The 17,012-nt window shown below is 56.6% G+C and overlaps 5 protein-coding genes across 5 annotated transcripts; 4 read left to right on the forward strand and 1 right to left on the reverse strand.

The window, feature by feature from the left end:
• Positions 1-5,100: 5,100 nt before the first annotated feature.
• On the forward strand, positions 5,101-6,775 carry B0H18DRAFT_1123035 (uncharacterized protein; the record flags this gene model as incomplete). Its single annotated transcript, XM_048034627.1, has 5 exons — positions 5,101-5,255; positions 5,318-5,713; positions 5,769-5,900; positions 5,959-6,343; positions 6,395-6,775. 5 exons carry the CDS (start codon positions 5,101-5,103, stop codon positions 6,773-6,775), a joined length of 1,449 nt encoding a protein of 482 aa, XP_047888920.1.
• Positions 6,776-6,976: 201 nt separating this feature from the next.
• On the reverse strand, positions 6,977-8,505 carry B0H18DRAFT_957921 (uncharacterized protein; the record flags this gene model as incomplete). The annotated part of the gene is made up of 7 exons (XM_048042640.1): positions 6,977-7,173; positions 7,403-7,417; positions 7,682-7,728; positions 7,784-7,896; positions 7,974-8,112; positions 8,203-8,291; positions 8,329-8,505. The coding sequence occupies 7 exons, from the start codon at positions 8,503-8,505 to the stop codon at positions 6,977-6,979; spliced, it is 777 nt and encodes a 258-aa protein (XP_047888921.1).
• Positions 8,506-9,088: 583 nt separating this feature from the next.
• B0H18DRAFT_1123036 (uncharacterized protein) lies at positions 9,089-9,976 on the forward strand (the record flags this gene model as incomplete). The annotated part of the gene is made up of 4 exons (XM_048034628.1): positions 9,089-9,444; positions 9,498-9,732; positions 9,784-9,897; positions 9,959-9,976. 4 exons carry the CDS (start codon positions 9,089-9,091, stop codon positions 9,974-9,976), a joined length of 723 nt encoding a protein of 240 aa, XP_047888922.1.
• A 508-nt stretch (positions 9,977-10,484) lies between these two features.
• B0H18DRAFT_1123037 (uncharacterized protein) lies at positions 10,485-11,168 on the forward strand (the record flags this gene model as incomplete). The annotated part of the gene is made up of 4 exons (XM_048034629.1): positions 10,485-10,563; positions 10,623-10,800; positions 10,854-11,106; positions 11,157-11,168. The coding sequence occupies 4 exons, from the start codon at positions 10,485-10,487 to the stop codon at positions 11,166-11,168; spliced, it is 522 nt and encodes a 173-aa protein (XP_047888923.1).
• Positions 11,169-11,558: 390 nt separating this feature from the next.
• B0H18DRAFT_1123038 (uncharacterized protein) lies at positions 11,559-13,819 on the forward strand (the record flags this gene model as incomplete). The annotated part of the gene is made up of 8 exons (XM_048034630.1): positions 11,559-11,648; positions 11,696-11,762; positions 11,817-12,076; positions 12,617-12,718; positions 12,766-12,841; positions 12,902-13,228; positions 13,286-13,419; positions 13,475-13,819. 8 exons carry the CDS (start codon positions 11,559-11,561, stop codon positions 13,817-13,819), a joined length of 1,401 nt encoding a protein of 466 aa, XP_047888924.1.
• Positions 13,820-17,012: the final 3,193 nt, after the last annotated feature.

Consider the following 17,012-nt stretch of genomic DNA (forward strand, 5'->3'; position numbering starts at 1 on the left):
GCATCCAGGGGTTTGGTTCACTCGCACCGCTCTATACCCGGCCGGTCGACTAGTCCGCTGCGCTCTGGTACCTCTCGTCTGTGATCTTCCTGGAGCACGTCAAGTCGCGGGACACGGTTCGCACAGTGCAACTCTGTTCTGTAGCTTCTGCAAACTGAAGTTGGAAGACATGGAGAGTCTCGATCCAAAGTCATGGCCGCTACGAAGTGCCAAGGAGCACCGAGATGCCGCTCTGAGGTGGAAGGAAGCGCGTACCCCTGCTGCACGCAAACGAATCTTTGAAGAGACTGGTGTGCGCTGGTCGGAGCTTCTCCGATTGCCATACTGGGATCCAATCCTGTTCACAGTCATTGACACGATGCACAACCACTACCTAGGTCTCCTGAAAACGCACTGCCGAGACATATGGGGCATGTCTATCGAGTTGGCTGACCAAACAGTAACGGAGCACATGCCGCCAAAACCAGCAGATGCGGAAATGGCCGTTGCAATGCAGCTGTTACGCAGTGGGACTGATAAGAGCCTGGAGCTACTGGACAAGAACACTCTGTGGCATCTGTGCCTCATGCATGGATGTCGCCGCTCCGGCAACGTTAAGAGGTTGCGGAAAGCGTTGCTGGCATACGTAGGTTCTGTCCTCGCGTCTTCATAGCTCATACTGACATCGATCTGTACAGCGTGCCCAGAATAACCTCGGGGGGGCACTTGACAAGGAAACTCAGCAGACGCCGCCGGGAGATGCGCAAGAAAGCGGCGGGGGCGAGATACCAAGCGGATCCCAGGCCGCTGCCTCGCGCGATGAAGGGCAACGGTTCGAAGCAGAGATGCTCGTTGTCAAGGCAGAGAAGGCCTGGTTACAGGGAAAGGCCGCTAAGACACTCGTTAATAACAACACAAAGGCCACCTTAATTGCGTTATGTGCACGACATAGTCTCGCTACCGATGGAACAAAAAAACAGCTGGTCGACACGCTTATAGAGGCGGTATGTATCTCGTTCTCACAGAAGGTTATAATGATGATGCTGAAGGCTTGCAGCGTCAGAAACAGCCACGGCCAGGAGAACAGGCTGGGTCGTCTTCACAGGTTGTATCACCTAGCGTTCATCCCTTCCAACAACCTACTGATCGCCATTCCAGAACCATGATGTCGTGCCCCTGACAGATGAAGCATGGCTCGCGTCGAGTACGGTGTTAGGCCGCGAGACCCTTATGAAGATCCACGAAGATATGCGCCAGACTCAGGTACCGTCATGGGTAGACCCAGCCCCAAGGAACTTCGGAACAAAGCAACGAGGGAAACTGAGTGCCGACCAGTGGTTCTCCGCTTGTACCATCAACATCCCTTTCACCTTGATCCGCATCTGGGGCAGCGAGCAAGGCAGGCGGAGGGCTATGTTGCAAAACTACATGGACCTCATAACGGCTGTCGTCATGAGCAGCATGCTCGCTATCAACGACAGCCATGTCAGGGCTTACGAAGAAGCGATTGTACGGTATCTGCGCTCTCTGAAGGATCTATACAAGGCGTCCGAATTCAAACCAAATCATCACATGGCCCTACACGTAGGCGCGTTCTTGCGAAGGTTTGGACCTGTCCATTCGATTCGGACATTCTTCGCGGAGAGAATGAATTTCATGCTACAGCGCATCAACACAAATCGAAAGTTCGGTCAGTTGTTGCACCGCAATGTGGCTGTTGCGATACGTGCTGACAGCCTCCAGGCGAACTGGAGTTGACCTTCATGAAGACGGCATGTCGATCCGCGAATCTCAGGGCGCTCCTGCGAGTGGACGGGCTGCGGAAAATTGTCAAGGAATTCGCCGACATGTACGACGGGCTCTTCAACGAGAACAAACGAGGGACCAGACTGCGTGAAACATTGCTCGGCGATGAGAACGAGCGGCGGCAGGCGACAGTACGAGAAGCGAAATCAGCGGTGTCTTTGGATGACGACACATTCACAGCCTTGATATCGCTTCTCAATACCGAGTGCGGGACGGAGTCGTTTGCCGATATGCGCGAGCTCCGGCTGGAGCACGGTCTTCAACAAATGATAAACACGGTGGTGGACTGCACGAGCTTGTTCTTACACGGCGTGACGTACAAGGCCACCGCGAAATCACCCAAAGATAGTAACATCGTCTTCACCCTACCAGGTCCCACCTCCGCAGACGCAGAGTCTTGTGCCGGACGCATCAAGCAAATCTTCGTGCACAGAAGACGCAATAGCGAAGGCGATGAACTCCGAGAGATTTTCCTATGTGTTGAGCGTTTGGCTGAGCTCTCCGCTGAAGACGCAGGCCACGATAATTATCGCAAGTTTCCATACGTCGGAGGTCGCCTCTATTACGACAGGCATTACTGTGAACCGGTCGTCATAAGGCCGAGTCACATCATCTGCCACTTCGCTAGGACTCCAACGACGACGCCTCAGATCCAGCAACCCTGCGTGCACGCCTTACCGTTGAACAGGGTACGTCTGATCGTGTTGGTCATACTGTGGCGCTGCATCGAGCCATGACGTGGGACGTAGCTCCTCAGATTAACGACGCCAGCGACGCAAGACGAGCAATTCCCGGACGGTGGCGATGTCGCCTTTACAGAGCTATTGGAGGACCTAGCCTGTTTCAATAACTCTGGTAACGAATAGCGCGGCGTTGCGTCGCGAATGACTGTCCTTGATTCTATGTAGGCCGTTAAAGAATGCCTTGAAACACGCCCTCTGCCCCCCTCGGATTCCGTATGATACACCCACAGCCAGGGCTGGGAAGTCTCCGCGACGATGGACCACGTCCTTCGACGCAAAGGATAGCCTCAAGCGAGCCTCCGAGATAGCAGCCGCGGCATCCCTGTGCACGCCAGTCCAGGCCGGGTCGTTAGGGGCGCCGCAGAGGACGGCAATGACTCGTCCGGACTCGTCTGTGATAGGTCGAGTAGTCCTTTAGAAGCGTGGCGCGTGACGACGGTGATGTACGCGGATGCAAAGGCTGTACGTACCTTCCATCCCAGCGGACTAGTTCAAAGCCAAAGTGTGACCCTTCGCCAACTAAGTCATCCAGCTCATATTGTCGCCGTGAGGCGCGTGACTCCCTGCCCCCGGTGTACGCACCGCTGGTGTGTGGTAGGCCTTCAGCGGCAAGGTTCGTACCAATTGAAAGGCCGTCCTTCAGGTGAGTGTTGAGGAGCGGCAGCCGCGGCCTCTGTACCGAGCCATACGGTGATGCGCTCTCCGTTCGTCGTCGCCTCCGTTTGTCTTTTGCCTGGGCTTTTCTTCGCTGTCGTTCGATCGACTGCAGACCTGCGAGCTGCGTTCCAGCCGCACATGCAGTGTTGTCGTGCTCTACGTATCCTGCTGAGGACGCCGCAGGTTTCGATGGTGCGGCGCTGCTAAGCGAGAAGGGCGGTTCAAGACGCGGCGCTGGCTGCGCATAGGGGACATCCAATGGCGCGAGCTCGTAGTCCTCCCCTTCAATCTCAGTGTTCGCATCTTCACTCGCAATGGCTGCCGTCAGCAGTTGGCGGAACAAGAATCCGGAGTGGTCCGCAGCGGCGAGCGGTCTGCCTAACAATGAATGACAGTGAGCGCCACTCTTCAACGTCGAGAACGTCTGGCCCCTGCTGGGAGGCCGAGCAGCGTGGCTGCAATCCCCCAGTGCCTGGCTTGGCTCCGCGTAGATGCACTCATTCTGCTTGTCCACCCAGCGGGACCAGAAGTGCGTCGGACACTCACCGCAGACTGGGGCTGGGGCAGGCGTACAAGCCATGGGACGACCGACGTGTGGCACGAGCGACCAGCAGCCGGAAGAACAGGAGCCCTACGCAGCGACGGGTCAGGGTTGCGTTCGACCTCAACACGTATAGCAGGCGGAGGCGGCGGCCAGGCGGGCGACGCGCAGCGCGCTCGACTGCGTCGGTGTGTGAGGTGTGATTCCTCCACACGTGATACACGTGCACTTGTGACAGTACGCAATGGTGACAAGCAGTCACCGCAGCGAGGCCAGTTCCATGGTTATTACCACAACGAGCTTATTAGTTCCCCCAGTTCCATGATTTCCGCGAAGCTCGTGCATTCCCGAGACCTTTCGCTCTTGCGACAGTACTTACCGGTGAGTTGTACGCCTCATTCACGACTCCTGCGTGCATGCATTACTGAGAGTTTGCATTCGCTCCCAGCAGACGCGGAGGCCATCGCAGGGGACGGACGACGTCCAGCGTTCGTAACGGCGGTGAGCGGGCCACTTCAAGAGCTTCACTCGCGCTCCCCTCCTTCACTCTTCGCACACTGATCGCGCTTGGCAAAGAGCTGGGCCGCTAAGCGATCGCAGCCACGGGACGGCTACGCCCTCAGCGTGCCCGTCATCCCTTCCCCGTCGACGCTGAATTTAGCGTAGGCAGCCTCCTGGCATGCCGCGCGGGGAAAGAAGTTAAGCTTGAGCTGGGCTCCAATGGGGCATCATGGTTGCACCTACCGGATCTTACCGCATTTTCGAGACTACAGCCTCAAACTCGCTATTGTCCCTCGTCCACGTTCCGCGGCCGCCTATGCGTATCGCTTATGCGAACGGACCGCTCCACGACCATGTCCGTGCAGCGAGACTAACCGGCTTCAGCCACTTGCGTATGTGGGCCGGGCCGTGTGGCTGCGATGGCTGACCTCCTCGCGATTGTCGCTCCAAGCCGCGACTATACGAGTACGCTTTTCACCGCCCAATAAATTTACACACCTCGGTCAGGACTCAGGACCAGGGGCTCCAAAACGGCAATGCAACCAAGCAATGCCCCAGCTGAGTACCATTTTCAACGTGGCATGAACGTACGCCGATCTGACCAGTTCCCCGTTGTCATCATGGGACACGCTCCTCCCTCCGGCACGCAGGCGCTTGTTCAAGTGCGGACTGCATTGTGCTCAACGAATATATGTGAGGTTCCCCCCACAGCGCTTTTGAGTCGCAAACTCTCGGCTCGACAGCAGCCCGCCACTCCATCGCACCTCCGGTGGTATGCACCCGGCTCGTAGCTATAGCGTCCGACCCCGAAGGGCCAACCGGCACCGAGCCAGGCCGACCAGGTAAGTCTCCCTTGCGTCGCCATGGTCCGCCATGGTTAATGTTAGCGGTGCCCGAAACAGCGCGCGAGACAGCATGGACGACAGCCGCAGTAACCAGACGTCGTACCACAAGCGCGCGAGACTGGATGAGTCCGACAAGGTGTGCGCGCCGTTCACAACGCCCCACAGCGAGGTGCCTTCAGCTCTGTGAGTTCCGCGCACGCGTGCACATCCGTCCTACGCTGACCAGACTGAACGCATCATACTAGTCCCAACGAATTCTCATGGCAAGGTCATGAGAGCCACTCGGTTCATATGGCCGGCGAGTTCGAGATTTCGCAAACACCCGCTGAGGTACAAGACGAGCTACTCCGCATGATTGAGGAGGGAATCCGGCCGACGCCCTCGTTCCTGTTTGAGCTGCCGGATGCTGGTCTACCTCCCCAACATTCATACGTCCCAGATGCGCCGATGTGGCCCGTCTTGGGTCATGCCGCGACGGCGGAGGCAGTGGCGCACCCACCGTCATCGTTCTATGGGTACCTTCATGGTACCGATGGATGTGACGGCTTACCATCCATACTGTCAGACACTGACGTCCCTGCCGTGGGCACGATCTACTCTGCGGTTAACCCCTTTGCACCCGCCATGGCGGAGAATCTACCGTACGTTTTCGCCATTCTGTATGGGCTTCGGTGGCTTTCATGCGTCTCTTCATAGTGTTCTACAGGGCGAGCATCAAGCCCTCAGAAACGCTGCGCCCTCTGGACTTGAACCGGGATCTGTCACCACCCAGGAGCTTCCCATTTGGTGGCCGACATATGGTGAAGGCGAGATTTATCTTGACAGGAGGTTAGTGATAAATGTACGGGTGACAAAAAAACTGACTCTACATTTCTGGGATTTTCAGTGCCACCGGTTCCGACTTTGGCGACGTCGTCGACTATCTTGAGACCGCACAGCCGCGAGCAAGCGGAGACATGTCGCACGTAGAAACCATGGCAGGCAACGCGGTGGATGCTCTTCAACCGCTACTGGCCGACATCTCACGTACCGGATCTATCGGGTGCCTGAACGACTTTGGATTTGCGGATAACACGTCGTCGGCTGAGCTTCCCAGCATCCCGTCCTCTCCTGCGTTTCTTGCGTCCGGACATGCGTTGGACAGGGTGCTCATGCTTGACGAGGGGGATGAATCTCCATGGGGCACGTCTAGTGAAGAGGCCTCGCATTCGGAGAAGCCAGCAGTGAGTGGCGTAGTCGGGCAGGGGCTCGATCAGCAGACAGCAGACAAAGTAAGCCGTCACTGGTGGTTGTATCTCTCTTTCTGACGGACGCCGTTATAGGAGAAATCTGCTGGCTTCACGCGAAAGCTACTCGAAATAACGCGCGACCTCGTTTACGGCGCATGCGATCGATTGCTGCCGGATACGTACGACGCCGTCCCCATCAGCACTATGACGCCTACAAGCAGGACCAGTGCTCCGATCAGCACCGACTCGAGCTTCACGACGACGACGACGACGACGACGGCGGCGGCGGCGAGCGAGAGGACGGCACCACCCACGGTTACGAGCACGGTAACGGCTACGATCACAGTCACGATTACGAGCGCGAGCGCTGCTGCCGATGTTGTAGGACCTGGTACCACTACCACCACGAGGACGGTCGCTACGTCGGCCGTTGTCGCGGACGAAGATGCAGGGACAGCCACTCTGACGCTTTGATTCGTACGAGACCGTCATAGAATAAGAACAAACGCATTCCCTTTCCTCATTGCTCCGATCCGTCTGTATCTGTACCCCGTCTCACGTCGCTCTGCCCTGTGTTGTTTGTCGGTACCTGCCTTGCTTGTCGGTACCTGCCTTGAATGTATAGATGTTGCTCGACGGGCTGAGTGTTCAGAATGGCCAAGTTTCGGCGATCGACTATATGAATTGCTCGATATCTACGGGTCTCCCCACCCCCAAGTTCTTGACGAGCATGCGAACTAGCCTCGAGCCGGCAGCTGAATTTCGAAGCTTGAAGGGTCGGACGCTCTCGTACTGGAGCCCGAGAGCGGCCAATTCACTCGCCGCGACGCCGCCGTACAGTGGCGCTGCACCGACTCGGCGGTGGGCTCGCACTGCGCAAGCCAGCGCCTCCCATATGTAAGCGCCCGCTTCATCGCAAGCGTCCGAGTCGACAACCAGCTCCTCCTCATGACATCACCTTTCGTTCTGCACTGCTTGCCCGTTCTCCGTCCCAATGACCCTATATGTCTCCTTCCATGACTTCTGTTCACGCGCCTAGGTCCGGATCAACACGTCTGCGACGGTTCGCCGACTACTATACCAGCTCGCTCAGATGCGCACCTGTGAGGTCAGAGTCTGTTCATGCATATCCACAAGAGCCTCATGGCAGCAGGACGAACGTTGGACATGCAGTCGCTGTGCTGCCTTGGGTGGTAGCGAGGGCGCGAAGTTTCTAACAGATATACTCTGCTCGCCCCTCATGCAAATGTCCAGGTACGTACATGCACACTGAAATACCATCCACGGCGATAAACAGTTGGACGATTGGACAGACAACGATACAATGGAAACAATGCAACGGTGCAGACTACACCAATACTGGCAATTCGATGGGCAGACCTCGCGCAGTCGCAGTGGCGACAACCTCGCTGCACTTGCGGAGGTATCTATTGCACATCGGTTTGATGAGTCTAGTCTCTAGAAGGGCGATACGATGCTCACTTTTGGACAGCTCGGACGGCCAGCGCCTGTGCACCAACGTCGGTGACGAACACCCAAGTACCCGCACGCATGACGATCAAGTCACCGCGCACTCGATGTCTGGTGAAATCTTCCTGAGCGCTTCGTTGACAGGAAGGGCGGGATCATAATGGGCAGCAACGAGGAATCGCTGTGCCCTTGCGCTGCCCACCAAGTCCACCCAAGTCTCCTGTAGATTACGCCCTGGACCAAGGACGGATTCTAGCGAAGGAAAGCGCGGGTGTGCCGAGGACTCGTTTCGTGGGGTAATAGTAGGTACGTGGACGCCGCGACCAACGCGGGCCTCTGAGCTGAATATCATCCCGCGGATGGATCTCATAGAACACTGGTGCCGGTGTCTGTCAGGTTCAAAAGGGCAGCTTCACTCAGCGCGCACTCACGTCTTTCGTCGCGCAGGCTTTCCGCAGAGTGGGCATGTTGAAAACTGGGGGAAGAAGCGCCACTTGGGGTGTGGTTTTGCGAGATTAACCTGGTGCATACGAGGTCTTTTGTCCTCATTCGCATACCCCGTCCAGGCTCTGATACTGACACGTGCGACGTGCATTGTCTACATCTGTATGACACGGGAGTGCCGTTGTATCCGTGTCTTGGACAGCATCGCCGGCAATGCGGATGACGGCGTACATGTAGAGCGAGTCATGTGCGAAAGTACGTCCAACGGTGCTAGACTCGAGCAGGGACATTACGGCCACTCCTCAAAGCGTTCGCCGTGCTCGTCTACGATCTGACCGGGAGCTGCTGGCTAAGGTGCGATATCGCATACACGTGTTAGCTGCTATACGCATCACCGTCTGTCCTAGGCCTTGCCCTCATATCTACGCTGGTACGTTCCGCCTAAAGGCTTTCCTCCAGGTAATCATGCCGACGTGTCATCCGCAATCACTCTAGCTTGTGCCACGTCTGCTCTGCGGAGATGTCCCCCCGAATTAGCAGACAATGACGGCCGAGGAAGAGGACGCCGTGATCAAACTCGTGGCATCGTAAGGTGAGCGAGCGCCCAGCCACTCCTCCGCGATCCTCGAACATTCAACGCTCAGCGCTCAACGGTCAGCAAGTGTGCACCGTCGTCGACCGCTTTCTGCATACGGTACGTACCGTAGTGCGGACGCTCCGACAGGTATGCTCACCCGGAAGGTATGCTCACCAGATCTGCGATGTAACACTCAGTATACCCGGCCAAACAATGGAACACAGCCGGCCTGCTAGTAGCGCTGCCACGATGTGCACAAAGGAGCGTAGGTGGTTATAAATGCCGCATCCTCTTCGATGAGCTACGCCAACAACTGCAACCCTCCGCCTAGCGTCGCGTCGATATGCACCCAACGTGTCCTGTGTGTGCGGTGGAGTATCCGCAGAACGCTGGAGTACTCCCTCACAGGCCAGTATCCATACTATGCGGTGAGTGCTGTTCGGACGTATGCACGTACTCATACTGATCGACGGGCCACCTTCCCGAAACTAGGCCACGTCTTCTGCCAAGAATGCGTCGAGACTCTGATCGCACGCGACCAGTGCTGTCCGTACCGAGATTCTCTTCGCCTGATCGAAGCGGAGGATACTGTGCCCATACTCTTCAGTCCCGAGGCCGCTATCGCACCGACACTGCGTGTTAGGATTGATAGGTATGTTGATCGTCAATGCCCACGAGAGACTTCACTGAGTTACAGCCTCGTAGGCGCCTCGCCGTGTTATCAATGGAACAACAGCGTGTCGACAAGACTCTCAAACGCGTGGCTGCTAGTACCGAAATCGTTTCCAAACACGTCTGCGTGCAGCGAGCAAGTATCTCCAGGCATTACGGGAGCCTCGATCGCATCACGAACGAAGTGCGTGCACTTCAGAGGAAGGTGGGCGCCGTGCGCGCTGAATGTGTTCGTGAATACGATGCAATTATCGCTCTTCGAGCGAAGGTGAGCTCCTCCGTGCCGTCTGGAAGTGTGCCAACGTCTTATTGCCCACAGTCTGCTGCGCAAGCATCTTCCTTGAGGGCTGAAGACGCCACCCCACAGCTGGGGGAGCAACGTCGTCGACAGAGGTCTCCGTCAGCAGCAAATACGGAGGATGCTCCGTCCGCGGTGAGTCCGTCCTTGAGTGAGGTATACTCTGTCACAGATTGATGACGATCCGAACACGCAGAAGCGACGCAAGACCTGACTTTTGCGTGACACTTTGTGTCGTCGTCTTCTGCGAGAGACGGCGTTCGATTATCGGCGTCTGGAGGTGTACATTACGGCATATTGAATTCTTGGCTTTCGCTGGGTGTCTTAGCGCTCTAATGCCACTATCGAAAGCTTGAGGCCTGAGGCCTGAGGCCGAGGGCCTGAGTACTCAATGGCTAGCTGCCGATGTGCACCGCTTCCCTCGAAGCCATTTCCGAGCACACTGATTCCGAGCGCGGGACTCGAGCACTTATGGACCCACATGTACCTGCACGGCAGCGCGGATCCTGTCCCCTGAAGCTGAAGGCGTCCAAGTAGCTCGGGAAATCGATAGATCTAAGGAAACCAATAGATCACATCCTCCGGCTGGACCCCGGTACCTCCAAGACGTCAGTGTGTTACTTTGTTTGGCATTGCTCGGCAAAGTCCGATCTTGCCATCGCGATGAGTGGCTGAATGTACGCCGATGATCGACCCAACTTATCTGACAGGTCCGTGCAACCATGCACATCGTCTGCGCTGTCTGTGAGGACCGACTTCGCGACAGCGACGAGTCCTCGTGGGTGTTTAGGTCGGCTTGCGGTGAGTGCGCATAACTCTTCCTGGTAAATGAGTAGCGCCACTCATGCGTCCTCATCCAGGTCATTTAATCTGTCGCTCGTGTCTGGAGTCCCTCGACAACGCCAACGGTCACCAGCAGGTATTGGTATGCGAAGACTGCAGCGCTGCAATTTCCAAGCAGGACTGCCGTAGAATCTATCTCAATCCGTGGTTGGTTGCAGACGCGTCGGACAACGAGATCAACGGCGCTATTGACAGGTGAGCCACTAAACTGCCTTCATCGTTTGCATGACATGTATGTCACTTCGTAGGGATGCCAATGTTTCCATGACATTGAAAGGCATTGTGGCCTCGCGACATCGGCTGCAGCTCTGCGAGAGCAAGCATCAGCTAGTGAAGCAAGAGCTGGACGATAACGTCGAGCTATCCACCGCGCTTCAATCCCAACTCGCGAATTTGGTCCAGACACGCTTGGCCATTGCCACAAGGCTACTAAGCCTTTCCACGAAGCGGGACGGTCTTCGTGCAGAGCGTGTTGAGCTGCAGGAACGGCAGCATGGCACGGTAAGTTCTACATGTTTAGGAGGTTGAAAGTTATTTGACTGGGTCCGTAGGCTCCGGGGTGATTAGCACTGGCAGGACCATCGCGTCTGTGCTCTTTAGAGCTGGCCATGCTCGAGCATGCTGTTGGTCGGTGTGTTCTGCCTGATCCCGCCGAATGTGTAGTTGTACGTGTACACCAATGGATCGTCTGCATTTCTGTCAACCCAAGTGTCATATACAAAAGTTTCCTCGTAGTCATGTGGTCTCTCCAACGCGGTCCCATTCTGTATACGAAACTACCTAAGCCACTGGGGAGATCTAGAAGACTTGTAAGTCGCGGTTTGTACGCCACAACCGAACTTCTCGTCACGTGGCTACCGCGTCGTCTTCGAGGCCGCCCTCCAAGTTCCCTCGCCCACGCTCTGGTCCATCACCCGCAGACAGTATATCCTAGCTCGCAGTTTCTTGTCACCATGTCTGCTTTTGGGAGAGAAGGCACGGCCATGCTCGAAACTTATGACGGCTCGACATGTGGCGGAGCCGTGCCCCCAAAGGATTGGCAGGTTAGTTGCCACGGTTCAGGCAGGCTTGATCACTGACGGGTTTTCAGCTCATATATGCCAATCGACACCGGTTCTCCGTCGACAAGCAGACGGAGACCCAGGGCCGAGACACTCGTGAGTCCCTTCAACGCGCACTGTTGTGCGAACACATCATATGTTCGCTGGTAGCTCGCACGCCCGAAGCGCTCTCATTCTCGACATTACCGAACTCCCATCGTGAATCGATATTTGGCTATCCACACGTCCACTACAGCGGCTTCGTATCACAGCGAAGGCATTTCGACGACATTTTGGAGCGTACCGAACCGGTGACGCTGCCAGTGAATACTAGTACAGCTCCCATGTTGGCAGAAGCCGGTGAGCACGGCTTCCGTGCGCTTTCCGATGGTACTGACACGGGGGACTGGCGGGAAGCCGAGGGTTACGCGGTTTGTCTGTGCCGCGTCTGTGCCACGCCCGTGCTACGTCTCTGCGGTAGCTTCATTGGCGACCTCCGACGATCGCCGCAGTTTCCGGTGAACTGTTCCGATACTGGTGAACCTGACAATAGGTGTGGCTCCGGCTCTGATGTGGAGGAACGTGGAGTGACCGAAACCCCTATAATTCTCAGTAGCATGTTAGGTTAACACCAGACTGTTGAAGGCAATGGGTCGAGCGCGTTGAAGCGGCGTCGACGCCCGGGCCGAATGCTCAATTGACTCGTATAGCTGGAGGAAGCCGTCCTGAAGGTTCAACATTAAACCCGGCCACTCGGTATGAGTATATGGGACTAGGTCTATAGTGAGACTAGATCTGCTCGGAACTTCGGTTACGGTTGCGGAGTGCGTATGTACTATGTCCGCAGACAAACCAAGACGCTTGGCCACGTGGGCGTGCGCTTTGTCTGTATCGGTGCAGCCGTCGGTTTGATCTCTCTCTGCGTTACGTTGCATCCTCTGCGGGCAGTATATATGCCTATCTCATGCCAGCTTCTCATCTCCATGTCTACATTCGAGCGGGAAAGCACAGTCCTTCTTGGAACCTACGACGGGTCAACGTGCGGCGAAGCTGTGCTCCCAAATGATTGGCAGGTGAGTGGCCGCTGTTCATGTAGGCCTATCCACTGACGTGTTTGCAGCTCACATACGCCAATCGACGCAGATTCTCCGTCGACATGCACACGGAGCACACGGAGAGCCAAGGACAAGAAACTCGTGAGCGCTTTCACCGCACGCTGCCGTCGTGTATTGAAAGCATTATCTGTTCGTTGGTAGCTCGCACGCCCGAAACGGCCTCATTTCCGACGTCGAACTCTCCTCGTGAGGGGACAATGTTCAACTATCCAGACATCTACCACAGCAACTTTGCGTCACCGCATTTTCACCTCGATGACGTTTCTGAGTGTACCCAGCCAGTGACGCTCCTACTGAACTCCAGTACAGTCCCTGTGATGGTAGAAGCCGGTGAGTACGGCTTCCGTGCGCTTTCCGATGGTAACAACATGGGTGACTGGCGTGCTACTTGGGAAGGCGAGGGTTTCAGCCGCTCACATGCGGCCGAATGGGAGAAGACGGCAAACGGCCAGCCCTTGGTACTTGATGGTAATCGTCAAATGAGATGCTTTGCTTTTCGTGCTTGGTGACATCTTTCGACGGTAGGGACCTCTTTCTTGTATCCCGGCCACTCAACAGCCGCTCGCTCGGTGCGGGAGGAGAGTCTAGGGCCCTTTGTGGAACGGGATGCGTCCGTGCCAAATCAACCATCATCGTCCGACCAGTGGAAGGCCAATCCGGTGAGTGATAATGCTACCAGGGAGCAGTCTGTTAGTGACGGTTCGCCCGATACAGCTACGTCAGCCTACTCCGCCAGCTGGGGTCTCCGAGCACCGGACTATGCGCATCCGCCCCACATCATTCGAGTTCATTATTGAGCAGGAGGGCTCGTCACAGGCAATGAACTATGCCACTCGTCCTCAGGAACTACGTCCTCCATGGAATGGCGACGCGGTGTCCTCGAGTGCTGTCTCAACGACGTGTCCCAGCAGCCTCCCAACGGCGTCTTCCGACGACCCATCGGCGCCTTCCAGCAACCTCTCAACGACACCGTCCAGCGACCTCCCACCAGCATCGTCCAGCAACCTCCCGACAGCATCGTCCAGCGACCTCTCAATGGACTCGTTGATGAGCCCTTAGCTCACCTACCCACCGAAAACGCCATTTACGGTCGATACAACGGTACACTAAGTCAGAACGGTCGACGCGCTGTCCGTCCGTTCGAGGGAACCGCCCGATGTTCGAAGCTCAAGCGTCAATGTTCGGAACCCTTAGCGGCGAAGTCACACGGTTTAGAAGAGTCACTACATTGGTAGGACTACGGACAAGTACACGGCTAGGTCAAACTAACTAGTGACGGCCTCGGCAACTCTCGTATCTATGGCCTCGACCTCCACACCCATGACCACCACCCCTACCCCTACGAACAGACGGACCGGCGTCGAAGCTACGGTCAGTGTTGACGCGCTCGAACAGGCTTTCGAGCAACCCGACGAGGGTGCCGTGCGTACGGCGCTGGTCGACTGCGATGTTGTGAATCGCTCGACCCATGGACTCGAGGTTGTCGGGCAGCTGGCGGAAGTCGGACAGGGTCAACGTCTCGCGCTGATACTGTGGGTTCGCGAGAGGACGACGTTCGGCCTGGTTGACTTGTTCGAGCAGCACCAAGGTCTCGGACCACGCGATCGTAGGGTAGGGCGAACCTAGGATGTCTCCCTGGTTGCCATCGCGGTGAAAGACCTCGTCGAGGTAACGCATCAACTCGTCGATCTCGGGGAACGACCTAGGAGCAGGAAGCGTATCGTTCGCTAGCAGGATGGCCCGGCTGCGGGACTCGAACAAGAATCGCTGTTCGAAGGTCGGTTCGATGGTTCGAACGATAGTCTAAGTTCGGAGGCACGTACAATCATCCAACGGACTCCGTGGGCCCAAGCCAGCCACTCTCCGGGACTGTTGGCATCGTATCGCGGCTCGACAAGTCCCTCGGTCTTGAGGACCTCTAGGAGGCGGTAGTAGCGGGCAGCATACGCTTCGGAAGTTGGGTCGAGGTGCGGCATGTTCGTGTAAGTCAGGCGAACTCCTGCAGCTGTCTCATATCTTCGAGGACTGTCACCGGCCCGGTTATGACCTTCGCCGTTCGGGGACGGTCGCCCGTTATGCGGAACCTGCGGAAGGCCGAGTTGGATTCTCTCATGTGTTAGTAGGTCCGGGTCGAGCGTTGTGACATTCTCCGATTGGCTGCTTTCCTTATCTCTTTCATTCATCATGTCTTGTATTTCTCTTGGCTCTCTTGGTCTTCGGACCGTATTTTCCTGTATATACTCTGGGACTTGTTCCCTTCGAATCTCAGAGACCCCCTTACCCTCTCAATCTCACCTCGCACCGGCGAGGTTCGTCAGTCAGCCAGTACGTTCGAAGTCAGCAAGTTCGCCAGTCAGTCAGTACGTTCGAAGTCAGTCAGTCAGTTCGCCAGTACGTTCGCCAGCTCGTAGTTGCCCCGAGAGGCTCTACACTTCTTCTCCTGCCGTCGCTCGCCTTCCTTGTCACTGTTCGTTCGACACGTCTGTCGAAACTCCCCCTCCTACCTTCGAGGCTTAGCCCTCGTCTTCGAACAGTCTTCGACATCTTCGAAGCTCCCCCACGTCGTTCGGAGTCTTGTCCGTCCTCCTCCTTCTTACCTAGACCACTGTACAGTCCCCCGTACATCTCATAGACGCAGAGGCCTCGCATACCACTGCTCGACCTCACGGTTGGGTTTTTGTGTGGCTTTTGTGTTCTTTTCGGTCGCGTCATCTTGGAGCCCACCGCGAGGGGGATATAGAGCAAGATTCCGCCGCGTCGGAACTTCGACGTCAACCCTGAAGACTACCGAGACTACGAAAGTCCTCTTCTCGCACTCGCTATCGACAGTCGTTTAGGTCCCGGATCCGCCGCCGCCTTTCGCAGGCATAGCAACCCTCTACCAGGACCTTCGACTATCCCCTCTTCGTCCGAACACGTCGAGCTTGTCCCCGATCACGACGATCAGGAACGCTCCGTTCGAGACCAAGTACCTACTACCCCATTTCATCCCGGACGTGCTCGAAGACTTTCGCTCTCAGACGACCTAGAGTCTCGAGTCTTTGGCTCTCCTCTACCGTCCCTAACGCCGTCGCCACCTCTCGAAGGAGAGGACCTCAGTTCAGCCACGCCGATCACGACGCGTAGTGGAGCCACCACCTCACGTCTACCTTTACCCACTCGTCGCAGAGCGTCGTTAGCCCCTCCAGGACCAGAGTCGTCCGAGCCGCGAAGGACTTCGACCAGCGACAACCAAAACCCTTCGAACGATCCGCCGAATCCTTCGAACCCTCCCGACACCGATACGAACATGTCCGAAGCAGCAGCACAAGCTTCGAAGGCGGCTTCCATGCCTGCCCGCGGTCACTCGACCGCGCCGGTCTTTGATGAGTCAGAGCCCTTCGCGTTCAACCGTTTCTTCCAGGACCTCGAGACCCACTTCACGCGATGCGGGATCACCACCAACGCGGACAAGAAGTCATGGGCCGTCCGGTACCCGCCGATACGGGTCTCGGACCTGTGGATGTTGAGGTCGCGCCGCGATCTCGATCTCCGCCACCGTGCACGTGACATACCGCCGGGGGTGGTTCGTCCGTTTCCGCCTCTCTCCCTCTTTCCTCAGTCGAAGTTGAACCACGACTGAGGTAAGCCCCCGCACACATACTATACAATACGTTCAGTAGCTAACTACCTAGCAGCGTCTGACCGAACGTCTAGGTAGATTAATCTCAGTCGAAGTTGAACCACGACTGAGCGTCTGACCGAACGTCTAGTCTCTACAGGTTATGAGCCCCGGGCGGTGTTTCTGAACTCGCCCGCTTACCTGAGACTTCTTTTCGGCTATTCAGACCCAGGAACAACATCGAGGCACCCATCAAAGTGTGCTTTCCCCGCATATACCCCGCATATAGCCAGCCAATTGATCAATGACGATCACCCCAACCTCGAGTCCCAGAGTCTCGGTACCCAAGACGCCGAGAACTCAAACGGAACTATCTCCGGCGCCCAAAATGGATCTCAAAGCGACCGCCAAGGAGAAAATCGAGCTCCTCCACGTACCGTCGTCCCTGCTCAACGGCGGCGTCATCCTCGACCGAAAGAAGGACAACTGGTACGATTGGAAGACCTACATCGAGAACTCCCTGAAGATCTGCTTCGCTTGGGGCTATCTGTCTGGTGAACAAGTCGCTCCCTCTGTCGACGACGACCCCAGCTCTGTCACCAACTTCCGGCGGAATGAGCAAGTTATCATCGCCTTACTCAGCTCGAAGGC

This window comes from Fomitopsis serialis (genome assembly GCF_022376445.1).
Source record: "Fomitopsis serialis strain Sig1Antser10 chromosome Unknown B0H18scaffold_89, whole genome shotgun sequence".
Taxonomy (NCBI): Eukaryota; Fungi; Basidiomycota; class Agaricomycetes; order Polyporales; family Fomitopsidaceae; genus Fomitopsis; species Fomitopsis serialis.